The following is a 27,500-nucleotide window of genomic DNA, read 5'->3' on the forward strand; positions in this document are numbered from 1 at the left end:
GCTCCGCGGCATGTGGGATCCTCCCGGACCAGGGCATGAACCCGTATCCCCTGCATCGGCAGGTGGACTCTCAACCACTGCGCCACCAGGGAAGCCCTCAGGTATATATTTTTGTGACCCTGGATTAGGCAATGGTTTCTTAGATAAGGCAACAAAAGAAAAACAAAATTAAAAACTTTTGTGCTTCTAAGGAGAACATCAAGAAAATGAAAGACAACCCAAAGAAAAGGAGATAATATTTGCAGACCACGTACCTAATAAGGGACTTGAAACTAGAATATATAAAGGACTTAATAAAAGGCAAACAACTCAGTTTAGGAAATGGGCCTGAATAGACATTTCTCCACAGGAGACAAGAAGCACACGAAAAGATGTTCAACATCATTAATCATCAGGGAAATGCAAATCAAAACCATAATGACACACCACTTCACACCCACCGGGACGGGTGTTACAAAAAAAAGACAGACAATAGTAAGTGTTGGCAAGGATGTGGAGAAAATGGAACTCGCATACATTGCTGGTGGGACTGTAAAAGGGTGCGGACATTTTGACATAGTCACCATATGACCCAACACTTCCACTCCTAGGTATGTATTTCTCTTGGCAAGAGAAATGAAAATATACTGTCCATGAGTGTCCACAGCAGCATTACTCATAAGAGCCAATAGCAGAAACAACCCAACGATCCATCAAATGGCAAACTGATAAACTACAGCACGTATTCACAGGAGACAAAGAAGGAACGAAGTGCTGATATACGCTACAGTATGGAGGAACCCTGAAAACATTACGCCGAGGCAAAGAAATCAGTCACAGAAGGCCACATATTGTGTGAGTCCATTTATATGAAATGTCCAGAACACGCAGATCACAGAGACAGGAAGTAGGTTAGTGGTGGCCCAGGGCTGATAGGACTGGAGCAGAATGGGGAACAACTGCTAATGAACATGGGGTTTCCTTTTTAGGATCTGTTCTGAAATTACAGTGGAGATGGCTGCACAACTCAGTGAACGTACTAAAGCCCACCGAACTGTACTCTTTCAAAGGCTGCATTTTATGGAATGTGAACTGTACTTCAAAAAAACTGTTACTTCAAAATAAGTCACAAGAGCGTCACCTACTTTGCAGGCATCAATTTTTAATTAAGGTGCTTCTCAAATGGGCAACTCCATACACTAAGCTTCAAGGGAAGGTCTGTTTAATATAATACGTACCACAGAGAACAGAACTACAAATAAAGGAATTTAATTGTAAAGTTGAAAATGATTATAGTTCTGATTAATTTTTATAGAAAATGATTACATAGCAACATTAGTCTCTTACTTACTTATTCAAAGACGGTAAAGCTGCTGAGTAATCACCCCTGGACACTGAGCTCTGAGCGTGGCTTGCACTCCGCCTGCTGCTGGCTCAGTGTCACCGCCCCGAGCAGAGCTGCGCCCCTCGTAGCCCCACCTTCCTGACCTCCCAGCTGCCTTCAGCACACTGCTCACTCCTCCTCCTTGGTACACTTTCTTCCCTACTGAGACTCCACCTCCTTGGGCCCTCCTCCCCATGTGCTCACTCTGCACAGTCTCTCCAGACACCACAGTGCAGCCCTGCGTCAGCCGGGCGCTCACCAGTGGCTGCCCCCTCTCACCTCGTCTAGCAGAGATGGCCCCTGGCCCTCCACCAGCCCCAGGGCTGCTCAACGCCGCAGCCCCGAGCCACAGCGGCTGCTGACACCCAAGCTGATGAGAACAACGACATCACAAGGAGATTCCCTGCCCCAGCCCCAGGGCAGCCAGACAACATCTGCGCCATCGCAGCAAGTTCCTGCAGAGGGTGCAGCTCTGGGTCACACCTGCTCATCAGTTCTTCGCTGTGCCTCTCCCAGGATTCCAGACCACCCCCCTGTCTGGTTCTTTACCCATGGACACTTCACCGAAGACTGCTACCCTATCTTTGAACACCGACCAAACCATCCACCCATTCTTCTCTGGAACTTGTGCTTTCTCTAGAGATCCTCTCTCTCCTTCCCTCGGGAGCCAAGCCGGCTGAAAAGGCCACCGACACTCTTTCCACCTGTAACCCTTCCATTTCCTTTACCTCACCCCAAAGCAAACTCATGTCTATCATGCCACCCCACTAAAAACATCACCACCGACTACCCCCCTCATGTCCACCAGCTGAGGGATGGTTACATAAATGTGGTTACATCCTACAACAGAATATTAACTGGCAATAGAAGGAGTGAAGTACTGACACATGGCACAACGTGAGTGATCCCTGAAAACATGCTAAGTGACAGAAGCCAACCACAAAAGGCCGCATGTCATGATTCAATGTACAGGAAATGTGCAGAATAAGGACACAAATAAGAGACAAACGGTACCTTAATAGATTAATTAATAGTAGAGTAAGCAACAAAAAGTAGATTAGTGTTTGCCTAGGTCTTGGGGGTGGGAAGGGAGGAGTAACTGTTAATGGATACAGGTGATGAAAAGGTTCTAAATTTGTAGTGACAGTCGTACAAATCTGTGAATGCACCGAAACCGCTGAACTGTACCTTTTAAATGGGTGAATTGCATGGTTTGAGAATTCTCTCTCAATAAAACGTTACAAGAAAAAAACACCCAGAAAACAAACACTTGCTGATAAATCCAGTGGTCACGTTTCAGTCCTCAGCTGACCTGACCTCACAGCATGACGCTAGGTAATCAGGGCACCGGCACTCAGGACCGGATTGCTGTCCTCGTCTCTAAAAGCCATTCTCCGCATGGGTTCCACAGGGTCTCCCTAAAAATGTACAAAGTCTGTCACCTCAGCCATTTGCTGAACACAGTGATTCTGCACGACCCACGGGATGAAGAGCCAACTTGTCATCATGGGACACACCGGCCCTTTATGGTCTGGTTGCCGGCTGGCCCTCCGGCAGGGCTGGCAAACCTGTCCTGGAAAGGGCCCAGCAGCACATACTTCAGCACTGCTCAGCTCTGCCCCCGGGGAAAGCAGCCACAGACAATATGGAAATGATATTCCAGTGAAGCCTTTTTTTCAAAAAAGAGAAAACAAACAAACAATAAAATAGGCGGGTAGACTTGCTCAGGGGCTGTAGTTTGCTGCCCTTAGTTTCAGACTGTCACCTCTGGTCACTCCTTTGACTTTCAGAAGCCGTACTGATTACAGTCCTTGTGTTATAACCCAGCCCGTCTCTAAAATGTGTTGGATAGTAAATATTAAATATCAGGTGTTCCTATTCTATTTCAAACAGTGGAAATAAAAATGCATTCCTAGACGATCCAAAAACCCTCACAAATTTCCCCAAAATACCATGAAAAATGTTTACCTATCTGTATAACAACACACCCAGGTTCTTGGGCAACATAAAGCATGAACTTCATTTATTATCAATCTCAGTCGTTAGTGGCCACGGTGTGTGCACTGTGCACGATACTTTCCAGAACCAGGGAGAAGTTACATCTTCCTTCTATACTGCAAGAAGCATCCCAGTATGAAGAGAAATGGGAACTAACTTGAGGAAGGGATCTTCTGAACTGGGCCCGGTGCCTGGCAGAAGTGGGTGCTGGGAGCCAGGAAGGGGGCAGAAGACATCTCCTCACTCTGACGAGGCGGGCTGGCCAGGAGGCCCGAGGCTGGACCGCAGCACCCACACGATCCTCCCACCTCCACCCACTAGACACTGCAATGGGCTGCTGACTCAGACGGTAGACTTGGGGTAAAACTTTTTGTCTGTCATGACCGTGAGTACTTGGTAGTTAGTTTGAGTACCGGGGAATCCCTGCACACGTCCCCAAACACACCATGCTCTGTAAGTTACGACTGGTGGAACGAATTCATTCATTCATTCATTCAAAAACCAAGAATCATTCATTTTCAATTTCCTATGGGAATAACCAGATGATTTTCCACCTCACTTGCAACCGCTGGGCATAAGTTTCAATTACTGATTTTAGTGGGATACTTGCCAGCCACATCCTGTTAGGGTTAGTAATTATCAACACTATTTAAGTGCAAAGAAGCAAACAAAATAACCTTATATGTAAATGTTTCCATAACTTAAAATGCTAGTAATCAATTAAAAAGAAAAAAAAGAAGAATCCCATTCTTGGGGGACCGGGCCCGAGCTGTGGGGAAGAGCCCCTCCCAACGTAACTGGAGCCCCACCTCCTACGCCCCGCCTATGGCAGCCCACAAGCTATGCCACGGTCTGAACGTCTGTGTTTCCCCCAAACCCCACACACTGTGATGGCGTCAGGAGGTGGGGCCCCTGGTGCTTAGGGCACGAGGGTGGAGCCCTCGTGAATGGAATTAGAGCCCTTGCAAAGAAGCCCCACGGAGCTCCCTCGCCCCCTTCGGCCATGTGAAGACCCAGGGAGCAGGCACCAGCTCTGAACCAGGAAAGGGGCCTCCACCAGATAAAACCACGCGGTGCCCTGATCTCAGACGCCAGGCTCCAGAACTGCGAGAGGTCAGTTTCTGTTGTCTGTAAGCCACCCAGTCTGTGGGATCTTGTTACAGCAGCCTGAACAGACTAAGGCCAGCACTGCTCTAGTTCAACAGTAAGTGGGACTGGCCTCAGTGGGTACCTTCGTCCTGCTCTGACTCTCATGGGAAGGTGTGCTTTGAAAGTTTCACCATTAACTAGGAAGTTTCCACTACGTTATATAACTAAGTTTTCCTTTCATTTACAATAAAGGGTAGGGTGTGTTTGTATAGATGGTGTATACCATCAGATGTAACATTCTGGTTACTACAGCATTACCGTAATATCCTTAAGTGGCCAATTTTCAAGAATCTGCATACAACGTATATAACACAAACTACACTGAATAACTATGGCCTTCCACCTCACAGCACTTTGAAAATTTTAAGTATCACTTTTAAAGAATCACTTTTAACACTGATTATCAACAAGAGCAACTGTGAAAAGACAAAATATTTACAGTACTCATACCTATGCTAGCAGATAAACAGAATTTTATGTGTATAAACAGAATTTTATATCATGCTTCCCATGTTTTCTACACTGTATCAATAATTTTTAAACGTACGTAACTGTGTATGAAATGTATAATGCTATAAAGCAGTTATTACGTAAGAAAACACGATTCAGGGGTTCATCAAAATTACTTAAGCAATTCTGAATAAAGACCTTCGATGAAACAGGCGGTAACCGCGCAGAAGCACCGCATTTCCTCACCCCGTGGTCTGAGACCCGTTTTGACATAAAGTTTACTTTACCTTTCCAAGCATCCTGCCCAGGAAGTAGTAATGTCTGGCAAAGGACTCCCCCACAAGCATCTGGGCAGCTGGGTTGGGGTACAGCAGCCCTTCGTTAGTGGTCTTAAAGAAGCCCTGGTTGGGGTTAAACCCCGACTTCAGTAGTTCATTTAGAAACTCTCTGAAAATACCACCACCGTCAATGCCAGCTTCGTCCAGGCCATGTGCATTGAGTAAGTGCACACGGATCCGCTTTTTCAAATCAGGCTCTGTTAAAAGAGGGGGGATGGGGCAAGGAGAAAATATTTTTTTAAAAAGCAATAAAATAAGCTGGTATTACAGGAAGTTAGGTAAGGGGAGCAAGAATATTAAAAATATTTTAATGCAAGACTTAAAAAAAAAATCAACATTAAAAAGAGACAATGAGACAGACTGACCAGTATTTCCCTCAGAGCCCACAATGGGAAGAAGAGAGACGTTCCTTTGCACTGATACTGACAGACCAAGAATGGAGTGAGGCGGGGGAGGTGTGTTTGGCAGAAAGTACAGTTATCCCACATATGCTAAAGGATGTAACAAACTCAAATACCAGGAAGAGGGGAATGGAATTGAGGACCTAAGGATAATACTGGAACAGAAAACTATTACCAAGAAAGGCAAAAAGATAAACGAACAAAGCAGATGTCAACGAAGTTAACATTACAAAGACCCTTGGAAAGGGGCGCAGGACACGAGTCAGAACACCAGATTCTGCATCAGTTAAAACGATGTTTGGCTGAAAAATGGGGGACATTTTTGGTTACACAATGTGCCACAATATGCAATTTTTAAGTTGCTGAAGTCTGCCTGGCACGTGAGGGGCATTTCCACACGGGTCCTCATAAGGACAGCACTGAATAGTAGGGATGCCAGGCCCCGGACTCACTTGCAATGAATGCAATAGCCTCTGACACAGGCTTCAGGGCACAGGCCCCAAATACGGGCCAGTAGACGTGCTTCTACCACAAGTCAAAACCAGGGGCTCCCTGGCTTAATCAGGGAACAGGTCTGACAAAGTAACTGACACGTCCTTCACCGTCTCCCACCAACGTCCTTCAGGTGCTTTGCACATCAAGAGCCGCAGGTGGAGGGCAACTGAACCCAGGTCGCAGGGCTGCACCCGGGTCTGCGCTGTAGCTGTCTTTCCAGCAGTGTGCAGTCGCCCACACGTATCTGACCCAAAGCATCTCAGGGGACAGGTGAGCTCTAGAAAACACCCCGGAAAGGGGTTTAGCAGAATGTCGGTTCAGCTGAACCCCAGCACTGTGATGTGCGAGTGTCAGTACTGAGGTCACAGGACCTGGGGTGTGAATATTCTATACTACCCTTCAAACAGGGCCGACAGTTTAACGTGTGGACTGAGGCCCACGGCGCCTGCACAGGAGAGGGCCACCCACCCATCCTGCCACGGGGACAAAAGCTGTGCCTGGCGAGCTCTCCTCTAGGGCAGTGCAGGAGTAAACAAACCCGACCAGAGGCGGCAGCAGCGCCCTCTTGCGCTCGTGCTTGTGAGGGAATAACCACCGCTGACGTCTACCCCGAGCTGGCAGAACTCACGCCAGGAATTTCACATACGTTAATCACTTCCAGCCCTTTAACAACCTCTGGGTTAAGAATAATCCCCATTCTCGTGTGAGAAATCCAAGGACAGGGAAGGCCGAATGATTTACCCAAGGACATACAGCTAATATTGTAAAGGGTAGTACTGTAATTTTAAAACATGTCTATTACCTACAAAGCATAGGTTCTTTTCTACTAAAACACATTCTTTTATTTCTAAAATTTAACTACATTCAAATGAAGAACATGCTTTTCAATGATGATTAAATTCCACAAACAACGTTATTTGCATCTATTTTGATCAATACAATTACCAAGCATGTTCACCCTCAAGGCCTAGGTAAAAGGCAGGAAGAATTCTAAGCAGATAACCACGGATGCAACACAAAACACAGTTGGTTCTCTGTGACCTTTACATATATCTTCTCAACACTCAGTTTTCAGGATAAACTACAAGCATTTATTTGTCATGTACAGTATTTCTCAAACTGAATGTCAACAGTTAGCAGCAGCAGGTTTCTGAAAAATTCAAAGTGTAAACACTCTGTAAGCGGTGGTGCTCCGCCAAGGCCCGCCCGCTAACCCTCACCCAAACCACTAACCCCCTCACCCAAACCGCTAAGCCTCTCACCCAAACCGCTAACCCCCTCACCCACACCGCAGCACTAATCTTCTGCGGGGGAGGGGGAAGTGGGGGGCGGGGGGCGGGTCTTTGTATCTCAGAGGCTCCACAGCCACTCACAGACGTCACTTCCTCAATTGTGGCCAGAACTGAGATTCTGTGGTTCCCTGAAGCTCATTTCTGTAAACAGCAATATACAATAGCACCATATTTTTAGAAGCAAATCTAGTCTTCTAGGTATCTTGCCACTACTTGATTCAAAAGACAGATTAAAAGTATCTACTTACACAGTAAGGTTGGGGTGGGGGGACCTAAGTCGTATATTACAGTTGACCCTTGAAGAATTCAGAGCTTAGGGGCCCACACACAGTTGAAAATCACACAGTTGTAACTTGTGACTCCCCCAAAACTTAACTACTAATAGCCCACCGTTGACCAGAAGCCTTACCGACAACATAAACCGTCGATTAACACATATTTTGTATGGTATACATATTATATACTCTACTCTTACAATAAAGTGAGCTAGGAAAAGGAAAATGTTATTAAGAAAATCATAAGGAAGAGAAAATACATTCACAGTACTGTACTGTATTTATTGACATGTCAAGTTTACATCATCTGCTTTCAAGATGAATCGCCTGGCTGTCAGTACCTACACCAACACTGTCTTACACAATACAGAACACTGTAGATGTTATACACATTACTAACACTAGACATTGAAAATGAAAAGATAACGTGAAAACGAAATTCCTATTTGTTTACAGGTATAACGATTCGTGCACTGGTAACAAAGCGTCAAGAATATGACTGTTTACGGTAGCCTAGCCTACACACTAAGGAATGAACCCTTACAGCATGTTTATGGCATACACCATTAGTCATATCCATGATACAGTATTGGTAGCATTGTTACACGTTTTTAAAAATCACTTACCTGTGATGATAGGCCGATAAGCAGTTTCTCCAATTACAAGAGAGAGGGAGGCATACTGTACGGTAACGTTACTTTGAAAGCAATGTTTTGAGAGTAAGAAAGCTATCACATCGTTAATTTTACAGTTAGCATCGCTCACTTTGCACTTATGTAAGCACGGGCTGTCCACTTCACTACAAGTCCCGCACACGATGAACTGTCATCTGTCTACACAATGAACACCTGGGCCACGATGATGATGACACAGAAATGTCTCACACGGTTCTTAGACTTTCCCAGGAAGACACACACACACACAAGAGCTAAGCTGCTCACTGCGAAGTGGGAGTGGATCAGCACAAAGGCCTTCGTCCTCGTCCTCGCGCTGATTAGGCCGAGGAGGAGGCGTTGGGGGGGAGGTGGAAGGGGAGGCAGGGGGGGCAGGCACGTTTGCTGTGACTTTACGGGAACAGATCATAATTTCTGCCTGACTTTTTTGCTCTTTTATTTCTCTAGAACTGTTTCTATACGGAACCACTCCTTCTTCCACTGTTTGCTTTAGTTCCAGTGCCCACATCACAGAAGGGTCCAAGGCGTAAAAGTCAGGAGCGACGTCGAGCAATCAGAACCCTCCCGCCAGGTGGCCTGCTTGCCGCCAGGTGCTCTTCTTCTGCATCCTGTCCTCGTCACTGGCTGTGGTTCAGAGGCTCTCATCTCCACCCATTCGTCTTCTGTCAGCTCCTCTCACCTGGTGCCTACTAGCTCTTGCCTTTTTTCTCCAAGATCCGTATTTTGAAAGCCCACCCCACCTTTTTTTTTTTTTTACCATATTTACAATCTCTTTCACGATTTCCTTGATTGGCTCCGATGTAAATCCTGTGAAGTGATGCACAGCATCTGGACACTTTTCCCCAGCAGGACTGTACTGTTTCTGGCGTGGTGGCTTTCACGGCTCTTTCTATAACAGCTATGGCATCATCAATGGTAGGAGACTCTCACGATGTTCTCTCTGCTGGGTTCTCTGACACCAAGTTGACAAGCCTTTCCATGGAGCACCATGTGTAATGAGCCTGAAAGGTCCCTATGGCCCCCTGATCTAGAGGCTGAATTAGAGATGTGTTTTGTGAGCCAGCAGACCACTTCTATGCCTTTGGTGTTGAACTCATGGGTTTCTGGGTGGCTACGTGCATTGCCAATATCAAAAGAGCTGTAAAGGCCATCCCTTGCCAACAAGGTGCTTCCTGAGGTCAAGGACAAGGCACCGATGGAACCAATCCAGAAAAAGGGCTCTCACTGCCCAGGCCTTCTTGTTGTCCAACCAAAGACAGACAGCTGGTGCTTACCTTTCCCCTAGAGGCTGGGGTGAGCAGCTCTCTAGATGAGGGCAGTCCTGCCCATACACCCAGCTGCACTCCTGCCCCTCCTGCTTAAATACTGGTGCTCACTTCTCCTCCTCACTAAAAAATGTCCTCTGTGGCAGATTTTCCCCAGAATGGGGCACTTTCGCCTGCATTAAAAACCTGTTCAGGCAGATGTCCCTTCTCCTCAACGATTTTCTTAACAGCGTCTGGGAACTCATCTGCTGCCTGTTGGTGGGCAGATGCTGTTTCTGCTGTTATCTTGACAATTTTAAAGCCACACTTCTTCCTAAAATTATCAAAACATCCTTTGCTGGCATTAAATTCTTCAGCTTTTGATCCTTCACCTTCCTTTTGCTTTAAGTTGTCATATAAGATACGAAGTAGCAGTATAACACACTATTTTGAACAAACTGGAAATAAATTTTAGGGCTCTCTTGACAATTTTTAGGCTCTCCTGAAAACTCTTGACAATTTTTTTTTTTTTGCGGTATGCGGGCCTCTCACTGTTGTGGCCTCTCCCGCTGCGGAGCACAGGCTCCGGACACGCCGGCGCAGCGGCCATGGCTCACGGGCCCAGCCGCCCCACGGCATGTGGGATCCTCCCGGACCGGGGCACGAACCTGCGTCCCCTGCATCGGCAGGCGGACTCTCAACCACTGCGCCACCAGGGAAGCCCCTTGACAATTTTTAAAGCAACATGGTTATTAGATGGTTTATTCTTTTTTTACGACCAGTAAGAGAAAGTAAATTTGAAAGTACGTAAGGGAAATGCAAACCTTTAACAAAACGTATGGATATATTTTCTGACTTTGAAAATTTTTTAGAAAAAGTAAATTAACTGAAAACATATCTGGCTTTTGTATAAATAAAATATGTAAACTTAAAATATTATGTTATGAAAATAATACATCACAGTTTCTTACTAATTTTCAGTGACATCAATGTCATTGGAAATTAAACATTTAGAGAATAAAACATGTATAGAAGAAAAAAGTCATATAGAAAGACTACTTTTCCTCAAATCATATTGGAGTCTATAGACATGCCTTTCTTACAGCAATCCTGCACGCATTTTCAATATGAAATAAAAAGGTACGTCACCAAAAGTACAAGGGTTTTGTGCTGCTGGTGTAGCTGCTGCCACAGCTTCACAAATTTCCTTTTCTTATTTTTTATTTTTTACAACAGTCCTCACGGTGGATTCATTTGTCTTGAAGTGGCAGTAACCAGAGCTGCAGGTACACATCAAACAGCCCAACATTTTCTCGTAACGTCACGCCTTTTCTCTGCTTCTTGGGAGCACGTCCAGCATCACTTGCAGCACTTTGTGTTGGTCCCACGTGTTCGCTAAGGTTCACAGGGTTGCACTAGACACAAGGGAAAATACACAAGAACCACGAGCCATCACTTTTTACTGGGTTCGCGGTTTCCTGGAGGGGACGTGTGCTCAGGCGGAGGTGATGAGGGTCACGCTTGTCTCAAGGGGGTCCACACCACACTGAACTCAGCGCAGGAGCAACAAGAGGCGGCTAAGAGATCGTTAAAGCAGGACAGCGTGCGCTACAGGCACCTGCATGTTTGCTTACATTTCTCCTAACTGTGAAGGGCGCCACACACCGTCTGCAAGTGTTTCTGTAAGTTTTGATAAACTTTAACTTCTTATAATAGATCTGTGTATGCTTCTGACAGTAAATGATAAAACAGACTAGTATCTATCAATACGTATATTTTATGCACTCATGACATACCTTTTTCTTAATTTTTTCAGTATTTCTAGGTTACGCAGTTTACCTGCAAGTTTTTTCTAATTGTTATAAATCTCCAAAAAGTTTGGCAATATATTTCTTGAAAAAAATCTGCATAAGTGGACCCGCACAGTTCAAACCTGCATTGTTCAAGGGTCAACTGTACTTTGATTTTACCCTATTATCACTTCTTCTTCAGAAAAACAACGTAATAAACCCTGCCCATTAAGCAAGACAGAATCCAACGAACCAACACACAAGAGCACAAGTGAGGCTCTCAGGAACGGAGTCCAGAACAGCTCAGCGCCGACAGCTCTAGCAAATCTCATCCCAGACAATGGATGACACCAAGAGCTCACCGAGACGTTAACCCTCACAACACTCCTGAGAGCAAATACGGTCCCTTCTCCATAGTCACCACAAGGAGAGATGAACAAGCCACGCTCTCCCCCAGGTAAAGTGCTGCCGGGTGGAGGCACGGTGGAGAGTGCGTGCATGGCATCACCGTGCCAGGACCTGTGCCACTCTGCTTGCTTAGCTCCCTACTGCAAAAAGAAGTCACTCAACTTCTCTGAGCTCCACCAGGTCAGTTCACTTGCCAGACGGGGCGAAACCCACACTTTAGAAAACTGTTCTGAGATGATACGAGATATAAGAGCCCATGAAGAATGGACCTGCTTTAATGACTAGATGATGTATGGAATAACCCTATTAATTGATTATATGTAAATGATCAGTCAACGAAGCACTTCAAACCAATTTTCCATAAGTAAATTAAATATTCTGAGATGATATTTAATTTTATAATTTGCATAGCAAAATACCAAACGATTTTGACATATGGTTTAAAAATTCTTATTAAGAAGGCCTGACCAAGAGAACACTTGTAAAGATTTAAGGCATCATAACATAAATATTGTAAGATTCTTCCAAAATCTTTAAACTCAATGAGATTATCAGCCTGCACAACTAGAGAGCTGGAGTGTGATGAACTTTTACATCATTTTTAAGCTTAAGGATTCATTAGGAAATTTGGGGCTTGTTATCACTGAGCAGTAACGTCTTAATCTCCATGAAATAAAGTTAACTGAAAATCGCTGCTAAGCACATGTTCTCATTTTGGCTGAAGAGCTCGCGGACACACACTAGCCTGTAGGAAGCAGGACCTGCAGGAAGCCCAAGCCCACCAGGTGCAGAACCAGGTCGGCTGTGAACGTCCACGCCCTTCGCGGTGACCCAGCCTGGGAGACACGGCTCCCAAGACCTGGCTCACGCCCTGCATCTGAGGAAGCCCTCCAGCATCAAGCACATCTCAGCTCTTCTCTGAAGATGCCAGCCGTCTGCCAACTTATGACTCCATCAGAGCTCTTGTCTTTCTTGTTTTCAATCACAAATTCAACGAACATCTACTGAGCACTAGCTAGCTGGGTGCGAGGAACAAGGATTCAGGATCCCATCTTAAACCGTGAGGGCCTCAGTCAAGTGGGAGACACAGAGACAGAAACTGCTAACACAGTAACACATAACACAATACAACAGCTACTATAATTGCTTATGAAGGACTGTAGATCCCAAAGGAGGGAGAACTTTTTTTTCCCCCAAAAATATGTTAGACTAGGTGTCAGAATACCCGATATCTGCCCCACTCATACAAAAAGTTTTGAAAGCACGACATCCTAGGCAACAGTAACCTGGGATAGAGGAGAGCTCACAGCCTGTGTCAGACTTGAGTTAAAACTCTGTCTCAGTCTCTGATACTTGACCTCAGAGGGCAATGGCACAGATTAAACGACCAAACTAAGCTGGGTTAAAGACAAAAATTCTGCACACAAAACCTGGAACAGAGTAAGGGAACAAGTGACGTTAGCGTTCCTCCACTGTTCCACAATATGAAAGAAAAGTATTCAAAATGAGAGGTTTTGCTTTCCTAGAAGAAAATGAAATTACTCCCCTGGAAGAAAAGGCAACCGTTATTCTGTATCTGACAACCTGCCAGCACCTCCCAAAGATGTGAGCTGGAGCCTGCCAGGCTTTCGTTTTTAATACCTGCATTGATATAACACCGATTTAATGTAATATCACAGATACCATATTGTGAAGTTAAAATTATTAATATATATATTAATAACACTAAAACTTTTAACACTGGGTGTCAAAGATTAACATAAGACAAAATGTGTCACTGACCTCTAAATGCCGTCCCAATTATTGTTACAATATAATTCTCTTTTATCTAATAGCAGTGTCATTGAAGCACACTTAACCTTTGATAAAGAAATTTGGATTGCAATGGTGTTTATATTAGTGTATTTAACTTGGCTTACAATTTATGATGTTTACATAAATAGACTCTTATATACGACATTTTTAGAATCATAGCTTTTTTGTCAACTAAATTTTAGAGACAGACATTTGGGAGAAAGAAAAGCTCTTTCCTTAAAAAACAAATGAATATTTGAAAGGCTTCTGGAGCAATAATTATTTGTTAATCTTAGAATTATTATTTGATAATATACATCCCCCAAATTTGACCTACTACATTTGTTTTGAACAGTCATTACAGAACAAGATAATCAACACTAATTGTCTAATGATCACCCTTTTCTATAGTCCCCCAGCCTCCCACTGCCACAGGTGCACATACAGAGAGAATCATATATACCATTTTCTGGGGAAAGTTTGTCATAAGCATCTTCATAGATATAATTTCTTCTTATTGTGACATTAATTCCATCCAGAAATGGACCGTCTCCTTGAACTTCTTGCTTATCTGCATAAATCAACCTTTGAAAGATCTAAGAGGGGAAACGATAAGGTTACTTGAAAACAACAGATTTTTCGTTATAAACATAAGCAACCAAAAGGAAAAACCGCAAAATAAACCTTCACTTTACCTTCTGTATCTCCATAAACTCTGAAACAAATTTTAAAGGCCAAGGTATCAGATACTGATTTTATGCCTTATCAGTGAACGTGCACTATTTATATATTTGTAATATTGTTCCTTTTCCCCACTTTACAACAAATTTTAAAAATCCCATGCTATGTCATATTTTCAATATTTCCTTTTGGAAACCTTTTATAAAACTCCAGATGGTGGCAGGAAGAAGAGTGGCTTTGGAAAGCTGTACATTAATATTAGTAGGAATATCTCTATGGTGATAAAATTCAAGTAATTTTTTTTATGCTAAAAATCCAGTAGAGGGCACTCAGGAATTATGCAACACCATGTGTATACGTGAGTGTGTATGTATTTTAATGAGGAAATGTCAATAGCTTTAAATGTTCATCCTGTGAAAAGAGTGGGCAGACCTAAAAAACACCCTCTTGAAGCCAGAAGTGTAGTAGTTTTCAGAAATCGCTAAATAAGTTGGTGAATACAAACAAAGCATTTTCTCAAGAGGTATTTGACTGGATTATGCTTTTATAAATCATGGTCAACTATTAACAATCTAGTAAGAAAAACATAAACTATTTAATGAGATAGGCACTAGGCAACTTTATAGAGATTTTTTCCATTGGTGTTACTTTTTTTTTTTTTTTTTTGCGTTACGCGGGCCTCTCACTGTTGTGGCCTCTCCTGTTGCGGAGCACAGGCTCCGGACGCGCAGGCTCAGCGGCCATGGCTCACGGGCCCAGGCGCTCTGCGGCATGTGGGATCTTCCCAGACTGGGGCACGAACCCGCATCCCCTGCCTGCATCGGCAGGTGGACTCTCAACCACTGCGCCACCAGGGAAGCCTGGTGTTACTTTTTAACTCTGAGATGATAGAAATAACCACAAAACACATGAAAAGAAACCAAATTCCATACCTTTACTCGCTCCTCAAACGGAACCACAAAGGGCAACTCTGTTAGGATGGCGAGCTGTCTTTCCTCAGACACAGACAGTGGCGGGGACTCCAGACCTACTGCAACACAGTTTAAAACCTTCGTTACTGTGTGTACCTTCCTTTCCAGACTCACAAGGCTACACTCTGTATGGTTCAATTTAAAGACATTCTGGAAAAAGCTGAACTATATACAGGGACAAAAAACCCAACCTGTGGTTGCCAGGGGCCAGGGTAAGGAGCTGGCTACAAGGCATGAGGTGTTTCCTGGAACGATGAAACTCCTCTACCTGGCCGATCATGGTCAAAAATCACAGACCAGCAGACTAAAGAGCGAACTTCACAGTACGTGAACTACACCTCAGTAAACACGAGTTAGAAGAGCGACGAGGTCCCAGGGAGCTCACCGTCCAGGGTGGACCGCAGGGGGCCGATCCTCCCCATTCGCCTGAACCTCCAAGCACTTCTGGACGCCGGGACGTAGAGCTGGGTGACCTGTGGGGACCAGACACCCTGCTTAGTCAGCCCTTCCCTGTGTCCCAGCACACACGCCTACCCTGCCTCATTCGAGCTGCACCGGTGTTTCACATTTATTTAGTTGCGTCCCTCTCTCCCACCTCCTGTCCTTTTCAGGAGACCTCTTCATAACCTCTCTCCTATGCTGGTGCTCTAGTCAACGATGTATAATATCTGGACATAGTAAATCATCATAATATGACTGCTTTATGAAGAAAACCACATCACCCTTAAAAAATTAATTTCTCACTATTACCAAATATTCACTCTCATAATTTTTTAAAAAATTGTCTGAATGAGCATCCAAATAAGGCTGGTATAGTGTGTACTGTCGCTGAATCCTCTTCATCTGTCAGGTCCCTTCAGCCCTCATTTCTGCCCTTGTGACTTTGATGAGGAAGCAGAAGCATTTGTCCCGTAATCTTCCCCATTGTGTGGATTTTGCTAATTGCAGCATCATGGTGTCAACATGTACTTCTAGCCCCTCCATTTCCTATAAATTTGTCGTTACATCTGGAAGTTTCACCAGGCTTGGTCTCCGGGAGAAACACTTCGGAGGTGGACGGTGTTCTCTCCTCGAGAGGCACGCGTGCTCAGCACCACTGGTCGCAGGTCAGTGATGAGAGCAGGAACTGGTGGGAAAATAGCAGCCAACTGTCAACAGGCACCAGACACACTGCTTGGCTCAGCTGACAGTCTCCCTGGAGCACAGCAGCAGCACAGACCCTCGTCCCCCAGGCCTCCGGCCCACGTCTCCACTGCACTTCAGCGGGGGGCCGACACCGAACATCATCAGAGCAGGCAGCCTAGACACCGTCTTCACGTGCTGTCAGCTGGAACACTGCCACGTCGAGAAGGCTCTCACAGCATCGACCCCATGGTTAGCCCACGAACAGTTCACAAAGGAAAGGCGGGCTAAAGGTGTGATGACTTCCTTCTTCCTACCAGTATTTAAAACGAGGGTGGTTCCTCTGCATCCCACAAAGATGGCTAATGAAGTTCTTCTTTTTAGCATCCTTATGAACTCACAGATTCAAACACACTTGACAGTTAGTCCTCTGCACCTACGCTGCTGGCGCTCGCCTCCACCTCTGGCTGCTAAAGCCCTCTGAGGCGGCCCCCGGCCCTCACACAATCTCCCGTGGCCCCCGCTCTCAGGTGAAAGAACACGCCACTGTCTGGCGCACTTCCTCCCTGGACCTACCACGAACCACTGTGCCGAGGACCCTTTCTTTTCGGTGGGAAATGTTCAGAAACCCCAACATGGGCCCCAGAGGCTTGCACTGCTACAGGACCTGCCACAGCATCTCAGCCTGGCCAGTGTGCAGAGCTCAAACCACATGCTTAACTCAAAGAGACAATACTCCATGCGGACAAAGCGATGCTTCTAAAACAGCCCTGTTTTCTTTAACATCTCTGTGATCTTGTTTGCTCCGTACCCACCACCCTGTGCCCCCAGCCTCAAGTTTCTGAGATGAATCCAGTCATGCGTTTCTCTGACAAACAACAATGAAAACACCTCGTGTCCTTTGTTAATGTTATCTTAATTTATTTTGAAATAGATTATACTATTTAATCTACTTTAGATCTAGATCTTAGTAATATTCACATTTCTCTCTGTCCCTTTAGAAAACCAGAAATAAGTTCCACCTCTTAAGTACTAAATATATACTGAAAATAACAATAAAAGCAAAAATTTTTTTTCAACCCCCCCAAAACCCCATTATGCTTCAATATACTTTGTGGTTAAGAGCAAATTAGGATTAACAACAAATGCAGGATGCATGTGGGAGCCAACGATATTGCTCTACATTCTACTAGGTGACCTAAGAGTTAGTAACACAAAAGTTTACTGTTAATGTTTAGTTACATAATAAGTTAAACAACTTTAAAGGATTTATTCTTCTCCCCCAAAAGATAAAAGCTGAAAAAATATGTTTAATGAAAAATATTTAGAAGATTTAAAAATGACACCTTATCTGCTTTAATATCTTCTTGCTCTGACAGCCAGTGATTGGGAGGACAAAACTTTCTCCTTGCGTCTCTGGACTTCAACATTTTCACTAGGTTGGTGATAACCTGAGAGGGAGAACAGGAACACGTCACACGCAGGCTCGGGAACTACGGCAACACTTCCGGTCAGGAGTGAGAGGCCACGGCACCGCTTCACCTCCGTGCCCGAGGACGCGGGCTTCCGTGGTGAAGAGCTGGCTAGACCGCCACCAGGTCTGTCTGCAGAAAAGCACCTCATTCTGTGATTACAGGAGTTAGCTTTAGGTACAAATCGGTTAATATCTACCGGCAAAGAGAAAAATTATTAACACAAATGTGTGCAAGGGCTGATTTCTTAAAAACTGCAAGGGGGGCAGTAATTAAGTTTTAAAACACAAATGGGGAAACCTATTAGCCCATTTGAGCTATAATAAAAGACATCTCCAAGTACAGCAATTTCCCTAAGGTAAAACACATTTCTTATTTTTCTGAAAAACACTCTATTCAAGGCTGCTGGCAGCGGGAGAGGGGTGGGGGGTGAGAAGCAGTGTCCTAGACACACCTGTCAACCTTCCAAAAAGAAAGATCATTTCAGTATTTCCCTTACACAAGCCTCTGGAATTAGGTCTGCGTCCCAGTGCAATTCCACGCAAACTCAGCGTAACGTCCTTCAGAAAGCCTCCCCGCACGCTCTGGCTACCCCCCCCCACCCCGCATTATCATAGCCTAGTCCTTCCCCGCATTATCACAGCCTAGTCCTTCACTGCTGTTTTCCCTCTCTGGCTGTGCGGTAAGCCCCCCATGAACAGAACCCAAGTACCTACCTAGAAACCTACTAGGTACCTGATGGTGGACAATTGTATAATAAATTCTGTGATGTACGATTAAAGAGATCCTAATGGTATTGTCTGTTTAAAAAAGACATGAAGTTATACATTAAATAGAAATGTGTTTTGTAATAAACAAAGATAAACCAACACAAAGTTGTAAAACCAAAGTTTTAAACCTTTACAACCAGGAGTTGATCAGACAACTACTATGAAGTTAATGACTATGATGGTATTTTCTGAAAAAGTCAGCCAGGCTTTCTGTACACATTGCCTCTAATTCAGTAAAATATAATTTGAATAAAGAACTAGGAAATGTCATTGTGTGTCCAACGAAAGTGGGTAAGAAAGGGTCCTTGGTTGATATCTCAGGCCACTATGACACCAACACTGGTTGGATGATCTGCCCAGGGACAGAGAAAAAGTAATGCTTGAGCGGTTTGGCCATCCAGACAAAACCACATTAGCAAAAACCTCTCAAGATCTAGAACACAGCTTGTACACCGGTGGATATATCTTGCCAATTTAGCTGTGACGTCTACCTTGTGGTATTTTAAAGCCTATTGTAATACTATGGTACTGTCCTTTTCGAATCAGCAGAAACTAGCATAGGTAAGCAATCAGTTGCTCAGGGGTCAGCTTACACACATGCAATGTTTTACGATGACTGATTTTAAGTGCAGCTGTGGTAGACTGAGAAAGGCCTAGTCTTTGGTTCTATCTGGTTAACCGCTGGTCATAAACAGAGTAAGGCCATTGACCTACGGCACCAACTCTGGGAAGTCTCTCGGTACTGCTCTTCAGAAGAAAAGACGAGATCCCAGTAAGTTCATTCCATGTGCTCTCTGGGTCTGAGACAAACTCAGTCGGGTCCACACAGCTCGCACCAACAGATGCTCTTTCAACAGTGGAGAGTGAAGCACAGTCTTGTGGCAGGACGCACATTATGTCTTATCTCTCCTTTTACCTAAACAATTACGTCGGTATTTTGAGTAAATTTGGATTTAACAGACATTGTGCTGAAATTTACCCACAACACACCACAACTGTTGACAAAAGACGTGCTTTCTGACAAACACTTATGTGTGTTTGTTTAATTGCACCCATTAACTTATGGCTCTCACACATCCCCCAGACTCTTGACACCATCCCCACTGCACACGCTCAAGTTCACAGGTGCCTAACCCCCAGGAGCAGGCTGTCATCCACCTCCCGGTATTCACCACGATCCGATCTATGCTGATGAGGACATTTCTTTTCTATAGGTCACAAACATTATCAAACTATCTAAGAGGTAATTAATGCCATAATTTACATTCCTCTTTTAAATTACTGTGAAATGAAACATTATAAAGTTTCAATATATGCAGTCTCTAGGACTCCCAGAGAAAATACAGGACACCTAGACAAACCTGAATTCCAGATAAACGTCAAATGAATTTTTTAGTATAAATATGACCCAAATATTGCTTTATTCAAAGTATGTCTCAAATATTGTTTTTAAAAAGCATAAATGTATCCAAAATATTTCACAGGACATACTTGTATCTAAAATGCATTTGCTGTTTATCTGAAATCCAAATCTAACTGGGTGACACATATTTTTACGTGTTAATCTGGCAATATGAGCCCTGGACCAATTCCCCAAATAGTTTAGAAATGTCAGATCCCCTAAGAGCATTCTTCTCCTTTAAACTAGTTTTCCTCTAAGTTTTAGAGAAAAACACAAATTTTTAGTAACCATGAAAATTTTAACTGGATCCATTCTGTGATTTCAGAACACCTTTAAACACATTCCCTTCCTCTGCATTCATTTTCAGTATCACAAACTGTTAGGAATATTTAGTACTGAAAAAGCAAAGTTTACATAGGTAACTGTTAAAAAACCACGTAAACTGAAGAGTGTCACAGGTAAAGAAAATTGAAGTAACGATTTTATACTGGATCAATACAGACGCCCAGTGTCGAGATCAAAAGACAGTTTCTCTTTCAGTTAATTTTATCAGATCTCCTCGCACAGACATGCCTACTACAGAAGACAGGACCGGCACCGAGAGACCGGCAGGATTAACTTCAGTCCTGGGGTGCAAGTCTGCAAACTGAGATCAGAGGTTACTAAGATCTGCCCAAAGGGAATTCACCACACGGTCAGGCCTGTGGGTCGACACAGCTGCATTTCAGAACCTCCTGCTGACAAACACCCCAACGGGCACCACCAACAGCAACTGAACTTAGTTCACCTGAGGTAAGCCCGTCAATAATTGTTAACTGATCCCTAGGAGGTCGTGAATCACAGTGAGACTTGAGAACCAGTGTGTTAAGAAATATGAAATAAAACAGCAAACAAGCAGACACTGGGATAACTACATGTCCCTCACTCAGTACACAGTTTTGGCAGACTTTAACAGTTATAAACCATATTAGTGTTATATTTTACATGATACGTTTAACTCTTGTCTCCCATGTCATCTTCTTCCGCGCTGGATGTAAACTTTAATACTCAAAAACTAACAAAATTACTGAAGCAAATACTCAGAAATGCACAAAACTGTTATGCGTGTTTATCTGCCATTGAAATAAAAAACAGGTGATATCAGGGAATTCCCTGGTAGTCCAGGGACTGGGACTCTGCACTTTCACTGCTGAGGGCCAGGGTTCAATCCCTGGTCGGGGAACTAAGATCCCACAAGCCGCGCAGACAAAAGAAAAACAACAAAAACCAGAACAGGTGACACCTACAAGCAGGTTTCCCTTAACCCCAATGTTAAAAGGACCAAGCAGATGACTGATTAGAAGCACACAGATGACTCATAAAAATCCCACCTGACAACGGTCCAAGTTAAAGACTTTAAATGTTCAACTGTGATATTTCTGAATGGAGACCACTGATACTTAGCTTTATTACTGCAACAAAAAAATACAGAGTCCAAATTTTGAAAGGCAACTGTAATAATCTTTTTGTCTTAAATTTGGTTATGTAAGTTCGAACATCTTAGGTAATTATTTTAAAACTTCAAAGCAAAGCATAGGACACAGCACATAATGTATGGGTACCTAAGTGTGGTAAATGTGTGATGTGATGAATATACAGTAAAGAATTTTTTCGATTTTGATTTCATAATGAAGAATATGGAAAAATGAAATACGGGGCTTCCCTGGTTAAGAATCCGCCTGCCAATGCAAAGGACACGGGTTCGAGTCCTGGTCCAGGAAGATCCCATATGCCACGGAGCGACTAAGCCCGCGCACCACAACTACTGAAGCCCGCAGGCCTAGAGCCCGTGCTCCGCAACAAGAGAAGCCACCGCAAATGAGAAGCCTGCGCACCACAACGAAGAGTGGCCCCCACTCACTGCAACTAGAGAAAGCCCACGCACAGCAACAAAGACCCAACGCAGCCAAAAATAAATAAATAAATGTTTTTAAAAAATGAAATACGGGCTTCCCTGGTGGCACAGTGGTTGAGAGTCTGCCTGCCGATGCAGGGGACACGGGTTCGTGCCCCGGTCCGGGAAGATCCCACATGCCGCGGAGCGGCTGGGCCCGTGAGCCATGGCCGCTGAGCCTGCGCGTCCGGAGCCTGTGCTCCGCAACGGGAGAGGCCGCAGCAGTGAGAGGCCCGCATACCGGAAAAAAAAAAAAAAAAAAAAAGAAATACAAGAAAAACCAGTAAAGTACCAGCTCTTAAGATTATCATCTCATAAAAGGCCAGAATGACGATTTTCCTAGTGTAATCCAAAGTTTAGAATGACTTTAGCCGTTCTTTTTTCCATCCTGCGTACTCTTAGCTTTGTTCTAGCTCAACATCATCAGTTGAAAGTTTCTCTTTTTCATTATATAGTGATACTCAAAGAACAGGGACTCTGTCCGACTTCATTTATGACTCCCCAGCACAGGGTGCAGCCAATGTTCTCAGATAGACACAGTGGGTGTTTAAATACTGACAGTAACGACACCCTAGCCTATAAAAGTCATTAAGCGTAAGGATTCCTGCTGTCAACATGACTATTTGTTAAAGTTGGTGTATTTTAAAAGTCAAAGTATTCTGCAGCATGTTTAAAACACTACAAAATTATTTCTTGAAGTCAAACACAGAGAAGGACACGGGGCAGCTCTGCCACCTCCAAGGGAGCCTGGGTTCGCCTCACTGGCCAACACCGACGGTTAACAGCAGCACGTTTCCGTTCCAACGAGGCATTGCTGTGGCTTTCACGGTTTACTCTTTTTTTTTTTTTTACGGTTTACTCTTTTAAAGAGTCTTTTCAAAACTGAAAAATGCAAACCAACCACCAGGAAAGCGAAACTCCCTCGTACTGCAGCCCTGTGTGTCCGTCTGTCCGGCGCACGCAGGCAAGGCAGGTGTGAGGCCTCCCTCCCAGTCCCTTCTCTCAGGCGGCTCCAGTTCAGCTTGGCAGCTGCACACAGAAGGCAAATCCAACACGGGCTCCCATCGCCTCACAGGGCTAAAGCGATTATAGCTGTAAATTACACTTCAAGAGGAGTTTATAAATTTGATAAATGCATAAACTGTTTTAGCAGTGTCAATGCAGGGCTTGGAAACTGACCTCAATTCTTACAGTGACAAGAAAGATGACTCCATCCACTTAAAAGTCTGTGTTCTGTGACCAGCCCCCAGGGCCTCTCTCAGAAATCAGTCTGAGAGGGGCCATCAGGAGGCTGAAAAATGAAAGTGGTTTCGGTGGTTGAAGGAGTCGGCTCTCATCATGTGCAGCTCTGGCAGAATCAACAGAAGGCAGGAAGTCACTGGCCAAATGCTACTACTTTCTTTGGTTGATTCTACCTTGAATCCTTCAGCTAAATCTGACACTGAAATATACATAAAATGCTAAACGTTTATTTTCGTACTTTTCAGAGGGACAGTGGAGAGGAACAGCTGAGTTCACATGCTGCCTCCATCATCTACCAGCTATGTGACCTCATCTGCAAAATGGGGATAATCATAGTATCCTCCTCACAGAATTACTGCCTTACATGAACTAATATATGTAAAGCCCTTAGAATATTGTCTGAAACATAGCAACCACTGAGGGTTAAATTCTTATTATTTCATATTAAGGATAATTTTTTCTTAAAAGAAAAACTAGCAGCAGCTGAACCCTTTCAAAGACTCGCCTTGCTTTTGTTTTGTTTCGTTTCCTGGGCTCAGCTCAATAGCAGGCAGTACAAAAAAAAAATCTTTTTCAAAGAACAGGAATCTCATTCAGAAACCTGTCTTCAAACAAGTCTGTTCTAAACTCAGAAGATCTTTATAACAACTCAATTTCAAACCTAAAACAATCCTGTTCCAAAAAAGGTGAATTTTTACCCTAATTCTTTAAAAAAAAAAAAAAAAACCAACCACAAAAACCCCTCAATCCTTAATAAAGTAGTAATGAGTCATAAGAAAAAATTCACTACAAAATTTTCATTTAATGGTTAAGCAAAATAAAATAGGACCAGGGAAAAAACACCTTATACAGCATTATTATTATTATTTTTCCAGTACGCAGGCCTCTCACTGTTGTGGCCTCTCCCCTTGCGGAGCACAGGCTCTGGACGCACAGGCTCAGCGGCCATGGCGCAGGGGCCTAGCCACTCCACGGCATGTGGGATCTTCCCGGACCGGGGCACGAACCCATGTCCCCTGCATCGGCAGGCGGACTCTCAACCACTGCGCCACCAGGGAAGCCCTATACAGCATTATTAAATTCAGACATTTCTGGGTCCTAAAGATAAGCCTGTCATGAAAATTATGAAATTCTGTATAGGTGCTATAAAATAATGAAATTATCTGATACTGTACACAAAACCTGATAACATACATAATGGAAAGTTTTACTAACAAAGATCCCAGAGTTTAATTAAATACTTAAAAGAAAAACATACATGCTACCATTAATACCCCTATCCAGGAAAAGTTTACATAAGAATTACAAGTTTTAAATGGGCAATATAGCTTATTTTTAACTTAGAAAAGATGCAGAAGTGTCAGTCTTTAAGCAAGGATATATTAAAGGGCTCAACAAGTGACCCTAAAAGTTTACTTAGAAATACAGAGATAGGTAATTAAAATAAATTGTGCAAACATATATTACATCAATCTGCACAAATTATAAATTCAGGGATGCATTAGCACTGTATTCAGTGCAATCAAAACATTATCAGTTACTCTCACTGCTACTAATGCTCGTGCTCATAAGTGAAATGTGTTGTAAAATCGGGCAGAATGGGCTGGACAGAGCCTATCGTGTGCTCCTAGGATGAATAAGCAGTCCGTAATTAGCCCATCAGGTTAAGTGCAAGCATTAATGGGCCCTTCCTAAAGTCTAGCTTGACATCTTTCTCCAAACATGGCCAAGAAGAAAGTTCCATTAGCAATATTAATACAAGCTTAGTTGATCATTTTCATTCAATTAACTTCTTTCAATTAAATAGATAGCTTGACAAAAGCAGTGATAAAAGACCTAAAGGGACAGCTGATGACTCGAACTGAACATTAGCGTGCGAGAGGTCGCTAGTATTAAACGGACTGTAAATCTAGCATTCAATTTGGAAAATGCATTTCTTCTGCTCTCACTCCTTTAATGAGCGATTTTAGCTGACTAGATGTGTTTGCTGCAGAAATTTCATGGGAAGTCAAGCACCCTTTTTCTTTTCTTTTTTTCTGCCCCAGTAGTTCTATTCTCAGTGGTGGTGGTTTCCTGCCAACATTCCAGCCACAGTAACTCATAACTTCTCTTTCTGCATGGTTAAAAATGAAGATATTTTAAAATAATTTATATTCAACTTGCATTAAGTTAATGATCTTATTCTACCTTTGTTACTCAATTTCTTAAAAGATTAAATACATAAAATCTGTAAGAGATTTTTTAGTGAAAAATAAAACTGAAAACATTAAAAAAAATTTAACTATACATCACTTTGTCATTGGAAGTACCTGGGGCGATTTGTAAAAGATACGTGTAACAATGTAAAAACAAGGCTTTAGAAGGAGGCAAATGGAAAATGAAAATGACTTTTCTTAAAAGTTTTTCAAACTAACAATTATGCCTGAAACAAACCTGTATTTCTGTTCTTCTAAAATGAGTCAATACAAAAAAAAATCTGCACATTATTTAACCTCAGTAAACAAAATTCTTCATACACTCGTTACCTTAAACAACTGGATCCACCGTTTCTGCTCCATCTGTATACACTGCTGCATTTCAGAATTAGTAGTAACGCCAATACTCTGAAAGGCTATAATATATTCTTCTCGAACTTCTGGTTTTGTTTCTGGATAAGCCAACTTGATGATCCCTAAGCATGCATCTCGAAGGCATCGAGACAGCATTATCAGCTCTTCTAAAGTGAAAGGCATCATTGATGATTGTCTCTGACCTACAACTGGAAAACATAAACCACGTTTCTATCACATTTGGGTTTCTTTTTCATTTCTTAACACACTGAAAGACTTAAAACTTTTCTATCACCTATGAAAATGGACAGGCCATGAGGCCAGCAACAAACCAATTCCTCAAAATTCTTACCTTCTATGGGATCACCGAAGAATTCATTATCATGTATGGAAATCAGTGAATGACTAAACAAGGAGCTGAAAAGGTAAAAGAGTGGGATGATTCTACTAGAATCTTCAAAAGACATAGGAGAACCCCTTGATATCACCTGAAGCAATGGTACCATAGACCTAGAATTGGGAAAAAGGAGGAAAAAAACCACAATGATTTAGTTTGGGAACAAATTAAGACATGACATCAGACAAATATAATCAGGGAAAATAACGTTTACATTAGCAACTAAACTACTTCCAGGAGAGGCAAAGTCATTCTAACAATACAGGTTAACAAATAACATAAATTAAAGAACAGGACACCAAGCCACCACTCTTTATTAATGTTCCTGCTACTATCTTCAACTGGATAAGCTTAGTAATTTGAGAGCGAACCAGTGGTCCCAAGGTTCACTGGAAGAACAGAGAGTAAGTAATGCCACTTAAAGACACACACTTTACTTTTATGCTGAAAACCACCCCCTTTCCCCTCTACAAAGGCAGATGGGTCTGGTCTCATGAAAAATTTATCCAGCCACTTACATTTAGGAACATTCAAAACAGTTAAATGTTGAGCCCAAATTAGAACCTTCAGGCTGTGTCCCCTTTAGACACTGGGCCTTGTTTCCGCCTACCAGCCCCGTAACTGGTACGAGGAGCCCCGAGGCCGCCTGGCGCGGCTCTAAAGCCAGCTGCTCTCTTTCCCCTCCCAAGGGCTGCCAGCTATCACGTTCACTTCTCCCTCCTGGTTAAATGCGTTTCCTTCTCTCGCTGAACACTCAGCTTCCAGAGGCTCCCCGTGAGCTCCTCCCCAGCGATAAAGCCCCGCGGCCTCTCCAGTATGTCCGGGCGGTCCTGGGTTCGCAGACCTTGTGGGCAAGATCAATCTCTCATCTTCCTCCATCCGCACCTGCACCTCGAACATCAATTTTCCCCAGTTATCTAGGAGGCGACATGTGATGAGGAGTCACGGCCGCAAATTCCCCAGGGGCCGGCCCACCACTGCCCCAAGTCACATGGGCGAGCAGAGCAGGAGGTGAGGCCTGCCTGGGGCGCTGTCCTCGCTGGGGGCTTTGGTCAGCTCGGATGAGCCGCCTGGAGCTCTAGGGTGTCCACGGGGCACAGTTCAGGGGACAGCATGCCACCACCGGGGCTGGAGCGCAGGGCCCGGCTGTGCAGCCTGGGTGCAGCTCCCGCCAAGGAGCAGCACACTCGGGCCAGTGTCCCACGCTGAGAGAAAGCCATCCATGCAAAGTAAAAGTGCAGTGAGGGCAGACACAGAGGGACAAGCACGCCGTCTTCCCTCCTCGCCAAC

General features: G+C 43.8%; 1 protein-coding gene across 7 annotated transcripts in view; it reads right to left on the reverse strand.

Annotated features, from left to right (window-relative positions):
- UBE3C (ubiquitin protein ligase E3C) overlaps window positions 1-27,500 on the reverse strand; it is a 117,255-nt gene that overhangs the window by 31,561 nt on the left and 58,194 nt on the right. For 6 of the 7 annotated variants that reach the window (XM_027101375.1, XM_027101374.1, XM_027101373.1 and 3 more), the window contains 7 exons: window positions 26,166-26,323; window positions 25,790-26,022; window positions 17,792-17,896; window positions 15,709-15,796; window positions 15,285-15,382; window positions 14,135-14,267; window positions 5,248-5,495 (listed from right to left, as the gene is read on the reverse strand). In XM_027101375.1, coding sequence (XP_026957176.1) covers window positions 5,248-5,495; window positions 14,135-14,267; window positions 15,285-15,382; window positions 15,709-15,796; window positions 17,792-17,896; window positions 25,790-26,022; window positions 26,166-26,323 — 1,063 coding nt within the window. The remainder of the gene's footprint in view (window positions 1-5,247; window positions 5,496-14,134; window positions 14,268-15,284; window positions 15,383-15,708; window positions 15,797-17,791; window positions 17,897-25,789; window positions 26,023-26,165; window positions 26,324-27,500) is intronic. The other variant, XM_027101371.1, reaches the window with a different exon arrangement.

This window comes from Aethalodelphis obliquidens, unplaced genomic scaffold (genome assembly GCF_003676395.1).
Source record: "Aethalodelphis obliquidens isolate GAN/ISIS:26980383/991018 unplaced genomic scaffold, ASM367639v1 scaffold5, whole genome shotgun sequence".
NCBI lineage: Eukaryota > Metazoa > Chordata > Mammalia > Artiodactyla > Delphinidae > Aethalodelphis > Aethalodelphis obliquidens.